Here is a 13,205-nt window from a genome sequence, read left to right as displayed (position 1 = left end):
GAACAGCCTCAGGATACATGCTCAGGTTGTTGCTAATGGTGTTATGTAAATGTCCAAGAGCCGAGCTAGCATTCGCATCTGGTGGAATATACATGGCAGTTATCATGACCACAGTAAACTCTTGGGGAAGATATATGGGCCTGCATTTAACAGTCACATACTCCAGGTCCGGGGAGCAGTAGCTGTCTACAGTCTTTGTGTTGGTACAATAGTTGTTGTTCACACAGATGCATAGCCCCCCTCCTTTGGTCTTACCGGAGTCTCTGGTCCTGTCCTGACGGTGTATTGTGCGGCCTGCTAGCTCAATAGCTGTATCTGGTATGAATGAATGAAGCCAGATCTCTGTAATAAGCAGGATGCAACTGTCCTTGATGGTCTTGTCCGTTGCGACCTGTAACTTCAGTTCGTCCATCTTATTTGCAAGGGATCTAGCGTTGGTTAGGAAAATACTAGGGAGCGGCGGCTTGTGTGGCCGCCTCCTTAGCCTCGCTTTTGCCTCCTGTCCCTGCGTCGCCTCTGCCCCCTGTCAGCGGGGATGGTAAACCACGCAGAACCCAGACTCCTGGCTATGTCCGCTGGTATGTCGTGGGAGCGGAGAAACTCTGCAGTAACAGACTGCTCATTCTGTAGTCCTGTCTTTAGGAGATCGAATCGGCTGTAGATGTTGTTCACCCAGCAGAATGTCGTCAAGATGAGCAACAAAACATACAAAGACAGCCATAAAATGCACTGAAAAGAAGAGCACTGAGCCGCTGCGCCTATGCACGCCGCCAGCTTGATTTTTTTTAAGGCTAAGTTCGTGTCAGAAGCTGACACAAACACACTTAGGCTAAGTTTGTGTCAGTTTCTAAACCAACTGCTTGCCTACATGACCCCTTACTAGCAAAACTTTTTAAAGACCTCTGGCCTTTTCTGGGACCTACAATGCTAGACATTGCTGATTTATCACTTACTACCGACATTGTTTCAAGCAGTTTTAAGACAGCTGTGGTTAAACCTCTACTTTAAAAAACCACAGCTTGATCCAGGGTCTCTTAATAACTACCGATCAGTCTCTAATCTTACATTCTTTTCTAAAGTACTAGAGAGAGTTGTGTATCAACAACTTTCGACCCATATAAAAGAAAACCATCTATATGAACATTTTCAATCGGCTTTCAGGCCCTGTCACTCCACTGCAACTGCTCTGACCAGAGTGGTGAATGATCTTTTACTAGCTATGGACTCTGACTCCACTTCTGTGCTTCTACTACTGGACCTCAGTGCAGCCTTTGACACCATTGATCGCTGTATACCAGGGCTTCAAAACAGGATTCTTTTTTTTTCAATCGGATAGTTCCGAGCAGAATCAGTATTTTAACATTTCCAGTTTTGTGTTCCACATCAAAATTACTGTTCTCGAACCGGTTAGAACCAAATGAAATACCAGTTAATAACGTTCCATGTAGGGCAATATGACATATGACAATACATAGGCTATGTTTCAGACGGCATAAAAATGTCTAGCTTATTGATAGGCCTAGATATTTTACTCTATTGTCTCTATCGCTAATGTTGGACTATACAAATAAAATTGACTTGACTTAACACTAGAAGCCAACTAACTCAAAGGCAATTACAGAAGTGACCATCAAGTGTGACATACACCAAGGTGATGCGCTATCCCTGCTGCTGTTCTGTATAGGCCTGAACCCCCTTAGCCAGATCATCTGGAAAAGTGAATATGGATAAAGGTTCGAGAGTGGGGCAACCATCAGCCACTTTCTCTATGTGGATGACATCAAGCTGTACACCAAGACTTGGCCTCAAGAAATGCAAGACCGCCACAGTTTTGGCAACACAACACTAACTAGCATCCTCCAGAAATATCAGACCAGCTTGTCTGTTGACTCCACTATAAGAGAATGGATGTGTTTAAAGCAAGCAGGAAAACATTTGGCATCCTCCTCTTTGTATGACTTGGTCAACACAGTGAAGATAAGTAATCCAAATAGTTACACCAACATTCATAAAGTCCTTCTGCTGTCCCTTACACCACCCTTGAGCAGTGCTGCACGTGAGAGGGGATTTTCACATCTCATTATAATAAGAAGCAAGTACAGATCTGCCTGTCAGACTCTTGCCTCTCCTCCCTGAAGCACATCCACGTGTCTAAGATGACAACAGAGACTTTTCACTTGAATCCAGCTGTTGACTTATGGATGCAAACAGCTAATCGCAGACTCCACCAGGGAGAAAGAAGTAGGCTTACATCTTCATCTGCCATGTTTGAAAGAGAGGAAGACAGTGAGGAGAGCAGTCAGAAGGGTAGTGATGACAACAGCTTGTAGGACAGGGGTTTCCAACTCCAGGCCTCGAGGGCCGCAGTGTCTGCAGGTATTTGTTGCAACCATAATAATAATAATAATAATGCATTATATTTGTGGGCGCCTTTCAAAACACTCAAGGACACCGTACAGAATACAGTTAAAAAAAAAAAACCCAGCGCTTTATCAGACAGCGTAAAATCAAAACAAAGCAGGGTAGACAATAAAAAGTTAACACAACAAGTAAGTATAAAATCAACATCTGCACAAAACTCAGTGAAGCATGGATCAGACTGAATTTGCCAGTTTGAAAAGGTACGTTTTGAGATGTGATCTGAAGGTTGAAAGAGAGTCAATGTTGTGAATTTCTTGTGGGAGAGAGTTACATAGGCGGGGGGGGGGCAACTGAAGGCTCTAGTCACCAAGGTAGTCAAGCAGGCCGATGGTTTAGTGAGTTGGAGAGCAGAAGAGGATCTGAGAGTGCGGGAGGGCATGTTGATATGAAGGAGTTCAGAAAGATGGGAAGGAGCTAAGTTATTAAGGGCCTTAAAGGTGAGCAGCAGGATCTTGAAGTCAATACGGTACAAAACAGGGAGCCAATGGAGTTGCTGAAGAACAGGAGTGATATGATCTATAGAAGGAGTTCTGGTAATGATATGGGCAGCTGAATTCTAGACCAATTGAAGCTTATGAAGACACTTGAGGGGAAGACCAGAGGACAGAATTACAGTAGTCAATACAGGATGTAACCAGGGTGTGAGTGAGTATGGCTGTGCTTTTAGGTGTAAGTGACGGCCGAAGACGACTAATGTTGCATAGGTGGAAGTATGCAGACCGAGTAACATTGTTGATGTGGGCTTCAAAAGATAATGTGCTGTCCAGGATGATACCCAGGCTCTTAACCTGAGGCGATGGGGGAACTATAGAATTGTCAACAGTAAGAAAAAAACTATCAGTTTTGGCTAAAGTAGATTTAGTGCCAACTAAAAGGACCTCAGTTTTATCACTATTAAGTTTGAGGAGGTGGTATGAAAACCAGGATTTAATTTTCAGTAAGCAGTCAGAAAGGGATGTGGGTGGAAGAGTGGAGGTAGGTTTGGTGGATAGATAAAGCTGGGTGTCATCCGCGTAGCAGTGAAATTGAATGCCAAATTTCCTGAAAATGTGGCCAAGAGGTAGTAGGTAAATAATAAATAGGAGGGGCCCCAATACAGAGCCCTGGGGAACACCGGTAGAAACAGGAAAGGTCTGAGATCTCAAATTTTTAAGTTGAACAAACTGAGTGTGGCCAGAGAGATATGATCTAAACCAGTCAAGAGGGGTGTCAGATATTCCAATTGAAGCTAATCTTTCTAGGAGGATGTTGTGTGAGATGGTATCAAAGGCTGTACTCAGATCAAGGAGAACAAGTATGGTTAAGAGCCCAGAGTCAGCTGCCATCAAAAGATCATTAGTGATTTTCACCAAGGCTCTCTCCGTACTGTGCATGGAGTGAAAACCAGATTGGAATTGTTCAAACAGATGGTTGTTAGTTAAGTGAGTGTGTACCTGGGATGCGACTATTCTTTCAAGTGTTTTAGAAAGAAATGGTATATTTGAGATTCAAATTCAAATTGTTGGGGTCTGCACCAGGTTTCTTGAGTATTGGAGTTATTGCAGCTGTTTTGAGAGATGAGGGACCAAGACCAGAGGTAAGGGAGGAATGTATGATATCAGTTATTAAAGAGGATAGAGAAGGAAGACAGGCTTTTACTAAATGAGTAGGAAGGGGGTCTAACTGACAGGTAGATGACTTGGATTTGCAAATAAGACCAGATATTTCTGCAACAGTTGGGAGTTTTAAAGTAGATAGTGAAAAACAGAGGGGAACATAGGAGGGTGAATAAGATAAACTGTATGCAGTATTGTTTGATGAGATCATTGCTGATGAATATTTTCAATTTTGGCATTAAAAAAGGTCATGAAAGCATTACATTGAGCAACTGAATACAGGTGAAGTGCGAGAGAGTCTAGTGGCCGTAAAATATTGTTTACCACGGATAACAGGGTTCCAGTGTTCCCTTCATCTGATCTAATTAAGTTTGCGTAATAAGATGTAAGATGATTTAGCTGTGGACAGAGCCTCCTTATAATAAAGTATGTGGTCATTATACATGTCTTTATGAACAGCAAGGCCAGTTTTCATGTAAAGGCGTTCCAGGCGACGACCTTTAGCTTTAAGCTGGCGTAGTGCAGGTGTAAACCAAGGGGCAGCGTGGGTTTTTAAAGGAGCAAGATTGTTTAAAATACTATAAAATAATACTCTTGTTATAATGAGAGACCAGTTTGTCTGGGGTGGATAAATTGTCTTTGCTGGGGAGGTTATCAATTTCACTAGTGAGAGTAGATAACTCAGTATTCTTAATATTATGGAATGAGATGGAGTGTGACACATTTGTTTTGGATACTGTTAAATTAACATCGCAAGTCACTAACTTGTGGTCGGAAATAGGCAAATCAGATGCATTGCAGTTAAGAGGAGTTACACCAGAGCAGCAGATCAGATCAAGTATGTGTCCTTTAGAGTGCGTAGGAAAATCAATATATTGCTGTAATCCAAAACTGTCCAGGCATGATGTAAAATCCCTTGTGAGAGTATTGTGGACATTGTCCATGTGTATATTTAAATCACCCAGCAACATTACATTAGGGGATAAAGAACGTAAAAAGGTTAGAAAAACAGAAAATTCATTTAAGAAATTGTTATTTGGCTTCGGTGGTCAATAAACAGTGGCTAGTATGGTAGGATTTGGCCCACTGATTTGCAGGGCAATGGACTCAAATGGAACATGCACAGGCACAGTTATGGAAGACACTTTCCACTTTTCACTGTAAAGTATCGCGACACCACCCCCCCGTCACAGGATTTGCAGGTGTACAGGTACTATACCACCTGATTTAACTAATTCCTTTCCCTCCTTGGTCCAAGAGGTGAGCTAATTAGTTAAATCAGGTGGTGTAGTGCATGATTGGAACAAATATCTGCAGACACTGTGGCCCTCGAGGCCTGGAGTTGGGCACCCCTGTTGTAGGATAACCATGCCAAGTAAAGACTGAGTACCAAGCAACATCTCCAGGTGCTCCCTTGAGAACCAGACCAAAAAAGTTATGTGCACCCCTGGTTATTGTGGTGCATGCAATTGAAATCATCGTGCCAACACTTATCAGGTCTTGGAAATCCATTGCCATATTGCAAGAAGACAAAACAAAGCGTTACTCGCATAACATCACTCCATGGAAACACAGACTACTCACAACAGTATTTTGTCAACTATTTTCATTTTTAAAATCACTTCTATTTAATGCAAAACTGAAATGGGAACTCGCCTAATGTCATACTGAAACAGGCTGTGCGATGCAATGTATGTATTGTTTTGTCCCAGTGTTAGCTACACTAGTTAAGTCACACGGCCGGTTCAAAGTCACACACGGGGTTAACAAGTGCTGAGGCCCATTGTGCAGACAAGTCGCCAACGCTCTGTTGACTCAATAACTGCAGAGTTCCAAACTTCCTCTAGCATTAACATCAGCACAAAAACTGCACTGGGAGCTTCATGGAATGGGTTTCCATGGCCGAGCAGCTGCACGTACTAAGCCTTACATCACCGAGCACAACGCCAAGCATCGGATGGAGAGGTGTAAAGCACACTGCCACTGGACTCTGGAGCAGTGGAAACGTGTTCTGTGGAGTGATGAATCACGCTTCTAAGTCTGGCAGTCTGACGGACGAGTCTGGGTTTGGCGGATGCCAGAAGAACGTTATCTGCCTGACTGTATTCTTTGGTGGAGGAGGGGTAATGGTATGGGGTTGTTTTTCAGGGGTTGGGCTAGGCCCCTTAGTTCTAGTGAAGGAAAATATTAATGCTTCAGCATACCAAGACATTTTGGACAATTCTATGCTTCCAACTTTGTGGGAACAGTTTGGGGAGGGCCCTTTTCTGTTCCAGCATGACTGTGCACAAAGCAAGGTCAATTAAGACATGGTTGGGTGAGTTTGATGTGGAAGAACTTGACTGGCCCGCACAGATCCCTGACCTCAACCCCATCGAACACCTTTGGGATGAACTAGAATGGAGATTGTGAGCCAGGTCTTCTCGTCTAACATCGGTGTCTGACATCACAAATGCTCTTCTGGATGAATGGGCAAAAATTCCCACAGACACACTCCAAAACCTTGTGGAAAGCCTTCCCAGAAGAGTGGAAGCTGTTATAGCTGCAAGGGGGGGGGGGGCACCAACTCCATATTAATGCCTATGGATTTAGAATGAGATGTCATAAAAGCTCCTGTAGGTGTAATGGCCAGGTGTCCCAATACTTTTGTCCATATAGTGTAGCTGGTCTCACTACCATCTTGTAAACCTTCCCTTTAACTCTTGCTGGTACCCTTCCATCGCAAATCACTCCTGACACTCTTCTCCACACACTCCACCCTACCTAGCTAATTTTGCCGAAATGTATGTTAATAGCCATACAGAATCAAATCCAGAGTTTCTTTATTCGTGAGTGGTTTGGGGTGAACATTAAACAGAAAAGGTTAACGTTACTACTTTCATCCTCTCCTCCAGAATGCAGTTAAGCAATCAGAAGTTATGCAATCATATGCAGTTAAGCAATGTGGAAGGCAAATAGGCCAGACTTCCTAAGAGTCCCGCAGTTCTCTGTGTGTGCTCCTCACTGTGGACTGAGGGAAGATGACTTGTGCAGTGGCATATTTGGGGACTGATGGAATCATGCTCGCAGATGACACTATGACTCTGATTTTTCAGCCTATTTTACTTATTCCAGGAGTCTCAGCAGTATTGGGACATACTGCTGAATCAAAATCAAATATATTTTTAAGAGCGGTTAACTTGGGTCCGCGGTGGTGTAGCGGTCTAAGCATCGGCTTTGTGTCGATGCAGTTACCCACTGGGGACCGGGGTTCATGCCTCGGTCTCATCAGATCCGACTATGGCCGGACTCGATGAAGCAGCAATCATTGGCAGCGCTGTCTTCGGGAGGGGGGCGGAGTCGGCTTGTGTTCATCACGTGAATGCGTCTCTGTGTGTGTCGGAAAAAACAGTGGTTCGGCCTGGAGTCGCCTTGTCACGAAAGTGGGGAGGCGTCTCCTTCGAGACTGCCGACCGGAGATGCAGTTTGCGAACGCATGCAGTACGAGGGTGGGTGTTTGAATTAAAATAGGGATCGATTGGCCACTAAATTGGGAGAAAAATCTGAAATAAATTAAATAAATAAATAATAAAAACAAATATTTTAAAAAAAATCTTTTCACTGACGCTGGAAAGGGCCTGCAGATTGAAGGTATCAGTACCAACATATGGGTTCATGCTGGCCAGATTTTTTCTGTGTGCATTAAGGGAAAGTGTGCTGAGGTTATACAAGTAAGGAGAAAAAACACCAGCCCTACGTCCAGATATACAATATGGATGAGGCACTATTCATAAAGGTAGCATGCAATATGCCCATGTGTCCACATAGACGCCTCTCCTATTAGAAATAGCAGCCTTTCTTATAACTAGTCTTGATTACATTTCCTTGTGCTACTTTGCTTTAGACTGTGCATCAGTGTGTGTCCAAACATGTGAAGAAGTTACCTGGAGCCTTTCCCACCACGTCTCCCGAATTATGTCCCTCCTTTCTGGGACCAATTTATACTGGATCACCTCCTCCAACTCAGACAGCATCTGGCAAGACACCATGGCCTAGGAAAAGACACAAAGCACACACGCACGCACGCACGCACGCACGCACACACACACACACACACACACACACATACACACACAAATGACGTAGACCCCATCATGCCTTATGTGCCATTTCAATTCATTGGCAGTTGTAAGAAATACCATGAAGACCTGCTGCCATGACGTTATATCAGAGGCTGTGGTAGTATCTGCAGCTGCTTTGCTGGCAACAATACCATACCTTATTGATCTTTGAGTATATTTTGGTCATCACCAGAGTTCAATGTAAAAATGTCAATACCTGTTTTAAAGGTATATTCCTCTGCATATGTTAAAACTGATATGATATAAATTTCTTACGCCAACCCTCCTTTAAATTCATATTAATATGGTTCCAACAATGTTCATCATGATTTCACCCCTCTACACATACAGCTAAAAAGAACAAAAAAATGAAAACAGTGGACCAAAAAACAGCTGCATTGGATGAACGGTCCTGTTATTTGGCTCCCAAATGTCACTTGAAAGGTTCTTCATATAATTACATATACAGATAGCAAACAGGGACCAATGAGGAGAAGCGATATTGTAAACATTTATACTTCTGACTTTACATTACTATCCTATTTAAATTAATATATTATGTCCTATCATTCCGATGACAGAGTCACTCTACATACGGAATAAAAAAACAAAACGAAACAATGACTATTTGATTTTGAGTAGGGTCCTAAAAGGACGTTTTACCCCATAGGCTCGACTGTAGCTCTCTCCAGCCATGGCTGTCAGCTCAGCATCCAGGAGGTCTCTAGCTTTGTCAATGCACTGGAAACACACCCACAAAAAACAGAGTAAGGCACACATATATTTATACACAAACACAATTTTACAAATTGTGAACTTACGATTTCCTTCATCACAAAGTCTATATATTCATAATCACAGTCAATAAGACAGTAAGGCAGTGCTCAAGAGGACTGTAAGTAGTTTAGCCTTAATTTGTGTTCCAAAACCAGTTTTAGTTTTCATGCTCAACCAACCCTTTAGAAAAACTAACACTGAGGGAAGTGTGACTTCTTTTTGAAGTGAAAATGTACCCTGATACATTGTCCTATGTCCTGATACATTGTCCTGTGTTCTGACACATTGTTCTGTGTCCTGATACACTGTTCTGTGTTCTGATACACTGTCCTGTGTCCTGATACATTGTGCTGTATCCTGTGTCCCGATACATTGTCCTGTGTTCTGATACATTGTTCTGTGTCCTGATACACTGTCCTGTGTTCTGATACACTGTCCTGTGTCCTGATACATTTTCCTGTGCCCTGATACACTGTCCTGTGTTCTGATACATTGTCCTGTGTCCTGATACATTGTCCTGTGCCCTGATACATTGTCCTGTGTTCTGATACATTGTCCTGTGTCCTGATACATTTTGCTGTGTCCTGATACACTGTCCTGTGTCCCGATACATTGTCCTGTGTTCTGATACATTGTGCTGTGTCCTGATACACTGTCCTATGTCCCGATACATTGTCCTGATACACTGTCCTGTGTCCTGACATGTTGTCCTGTGTCCTGATACATTGTGCTGTGTCCTGATACATTGTCGTGTGCTTAAGAGTGGGATTTGATTGGATTAGAAATTGGACAGTAATAACACTGCATCCAAGATGTTGGAACAAAAGAGTTATGTATGAATATCCAGATAAGTGCTGGGGAGAATTAGCCGAAAAAAAAAAGACACTGCTGAACAATTAATTGTGGTAATTTTGAACTGATTGTGGACTGGATTGGAAGTGACTGCTGACATTGTGGGTGATTAACTTTAAAGTCTGAATATTTTAAAGATCTTCAATTATGTTTCCTAATGCTGTAGAAAAAAATTGTGGGCCACTAATTAATATGTTATGCAGTATTTAGCAGCAGAGGATATGCACAGTAATAACCAGAGAATAATCAAAACATTGTCTGTGTCTGAGTAAATAGAGAAATGTAACTTTAGAGCATGCCCCCCCCCCCATTTCACTCTATTAAAGATGTTGGACAGAAATATGCTGCACACACCTCTCTTAAGTGCTGCCAATGGCCAAACATAATAGTGTTGCTTATACCAGAGACGCCTGCTATCATCATCCTGGACAAAATAATAATACATGTAGCAGCAACATGGGGGTTCAAGCTCATTATGGGCAACAGGTACTTTTATGCTACTGATTAAGGGTACAGGTTGGAATCACTGATATTAGGTGGTCTAACAATGAGATAGTGTTATTGAGGCACAGACTACAATGGTCAGCAACTCCCGCGGTCAGAGATCTGGCTGCTGGTCCCAGCGAGCGGGCAAAACAATGAACAGCATGAAAAAGCTGCTGCAGCCAATCGCAGAAAAATATTTTAGGCTGTAAAAAAACCACATACAAAAAACTGGTAACCATTCACAAACTAATGCATCATGGTACGTGTAAACCAATGAGCATACAAGACAGAACCTTGTAAATCCAAGGTGATGAAGCACAGATGTACACGGTTTATGTTAATAATTGAAAGGTCATCAAGAGAACTTTAAGTTAATTGATATTCATTTGCACTTAACAAGAGAAATGTCGCACTTTATAAAACAACAAGAGGTCTACTTTTATTAAAAACAAAAGATTGTTTTTCGTTTAAATGTCTTCACACCTCAGTACAAAATTTGACAAATCATATTTTAGTTTCTTTTTTCTAATATAAATGTATTTCTGATTTTTCCCCTTTTCTCCCAATTTAGTGGCCAATTGCTCCCTATTCTAGTTCAAACACCCACCCTTGTACTGCATGTGTTCACCAACTGCATCTCTCAGGCCGGCAGTCTCGAAGGAGACGCCTCGCCACTTTCGTGACAAGGCGAATCCAGGCCAAACCGCTGATTTTTCCAACACACCCAGAGATGCATTCATGTGACGAACACAAGCCAACTCCGCCTCCCTCCCGAAGACAGTGTTGCCAATTACTGCTGCTTCATTGAATCTGGCCATAGTCGGATCGGGGACTAGTTGCCCCCATGCATTTGCCCACTGGGGACTGGGGGTGCAAACCGACCGGTGGACAACTGCATCAACACAAAGATGATGCTTAGACCACCGGGGCGTGAACCCCAATCCCCATTGGGCAACTGCATCAACACAAAGCCGATGCTTAGACTGCTACACCACTGCGGACCCTCTTTTAGTTTCTGTTTGGGCATTGATATAAATGTAACTGATTGTGTTAAATAGGTCTATGATATTGTCTCATATCGATCGCAGGCCCCTGAATTGAACTGAACAAAAGTCCTATCATGGCAGACTTTGTGACACGAGCAAATAGAATAGATGTAATATTGTATCCTGATGAAACTTGTGATGTACACCCCTAATGACTTAGACAAAGACTGTGGGAGTTATGGCCTTTGACGGCAGTTACATTTTTATATCACCCCAAATAGTCATTTGAGACCATAACATCCCAATTTCATAAATTCGTAAATTCACGATGAGTGTACAAATAGTCAAGCCTCTTAGTCAGGCGGCTTAGCAAAATGATGGGGACACGGCGGACAAAAGCACCAAATTTTTTCCACATGCTCTCCTTCACCATAGCTTTCAATTTTTGATAGGAGCCACTTCATCAAGATGGCGGATGGCGGGATGGCTGCCAAGTAAAATCTATAAGTGCCAATATCTCAGCTTCCAAGCCACTTAGAAGGTCAATCCTGATGTCAAAATATAAATTTTCTGGGTCAACAAATGTATTAAAGCTATTGAGAATATCAATAGGTGACTATTTTTTCTGATATTAGATAATTTAGTTCATTCAGGCAATATATCGACACAATTATGTACATTATGCACAACATATTTTTGTCACACACAGCGTGAGCATTCCAGTAGACAATAAGGTAAGTAAAGTTAGCCATTTACTCTTATATAGGAAATTATTATTAAGCACATATGTGTAACGACACATTCATTGGGGGGAACATGACCACAATGTACATTGATGCTAGTCCAGCTAGTCTGATTGAGGCTGGCATTGCATCCTCTGGCACAGCCGACTCCTTCCTCAAAGCATCCCACCTCACTAGGACAAGACATGCCCACCAAGTGAGCGCTCTGGCATTGGCGAAGCTGCAGCAGGATGCCTTCTTGGACATGCTGACTGAGGGACCACATGATGAGAAGACCAAAGAAGCTTGGAGACAAGATATGATCACCAAGAGTCCAACATTCCAGTACTGGGATACCATCCTCAACATGGAAGTTCTGGGTCTGATATTTGTGCGGGCCCACAGAGAACAGGATTTTCCCCTCTATTTGGAGTCACAGAAGGCTCTCATTCCATGGTTCTTCGTCCTTGATCACCAGAACTATGCCCGATGGATTCCTGTCCAGATTCGTGACATGGAAAGCTTGCCCACGTCCATTCACAAGGAATTTAAAGAACATGGCCATTGGGTTGTTCCCAAGACCACAAACAGATTCTCAAGCACACTGATAGACCAGGCTCATGAGCAGAATAACGATCTGGTGAAGGGTTCTGGGGGTGCAGTGGGACTCACCGAGAATCCCTCAGCATTCAAGAATTGGATGATCGCAGGGCCTGAACAAGCAGGACTCCTAAAAGAGTTTGACCAGGAGTATATCTTAGAAGAAGGCAATAAACAACAACACCATGAAGAAGGAATGTCTACACAGAAGACATTCAAAGAGCAAGCATTAGCTCTGGTGCACACCATCAGTGGGATGTGCAATCCGTTCCTAGATGAAACCCCCGAGCTACCAATGCTAGACACACGAAATGTGATTGACGAGTCTGTGGTTAACACAGTCCGCACAGTGGAATCAGTGGGCAGAGATCAGTACAACAAGTACCATAAGACAGTGATAATGGACCGCTCTCACTCCATTCATGAGCCCATCAAAAAGAACTCGCTGCCGCTCTTCAGATGCCCAACACCCAAGACAAAGACCAAGCAGGCAGGGCAGATCTCAATGTTGAAGGATGATGTGTCAATCTTCTCCCGATTATATATAGCCATGCAACACAGAGAGGGGGACCTGAGCACCTTCTTTAAGCATGAAAACCATCCATACCCTCCCTCTCTATCTGACAGAGGGAAACTACAGCTGGAAAGAAGTCAGATCTGCTAAAT

At 42.9% G+C, this 13,205-nt stretch overlaps 1 protein-coding gene across 1 annotated transcript in view; it reads right to left on the bottom strand.

Moving 5' to 3' along the window:
• mtor (mechanistic target of rapamycin kinase) overlaps positions 1-13,205 on the bottom strand; it is a 400,677-nt gene that overhangs the window by 82,721 nt on the left and 304,751 nt on the right. The window contains exons 33-34 of the mRNA XM_056274929.1: positions 8,780-8,857; positions 7,940-8,047 (exon numbers count right to left, since the gene is read on the bottom strand). Coding sequence (XP_056130904.1) covers positions 7,940-8,047; positions 8,780-8,857 — 186 coding nt within the window. The remainder of the gene's footprint in view (positions 1-7,939; positions 8,048-8,779; positions 8,858-13,205) is intronic.

This window comes from Lampris incognitus, chromosome 2 (genome assembly GCF_029633865.1).
Source record: "Lampris incognitus isolate fLamInc1 chromosome 2, fLamInc1.hap2, whole genome shotgun sequence".
NCBI classification, from domain to species: Eukaryota; Metazoa; Chordata; class Actinopteri; order Lampriformes; family Lampridae; genus Lampris; species Lampris incognitus.
The sequence above is the reverse complement of the archived record's forward strand: the minus strand, read 5'-3'. Positions and strand labels throughout refer to the sequence as shown.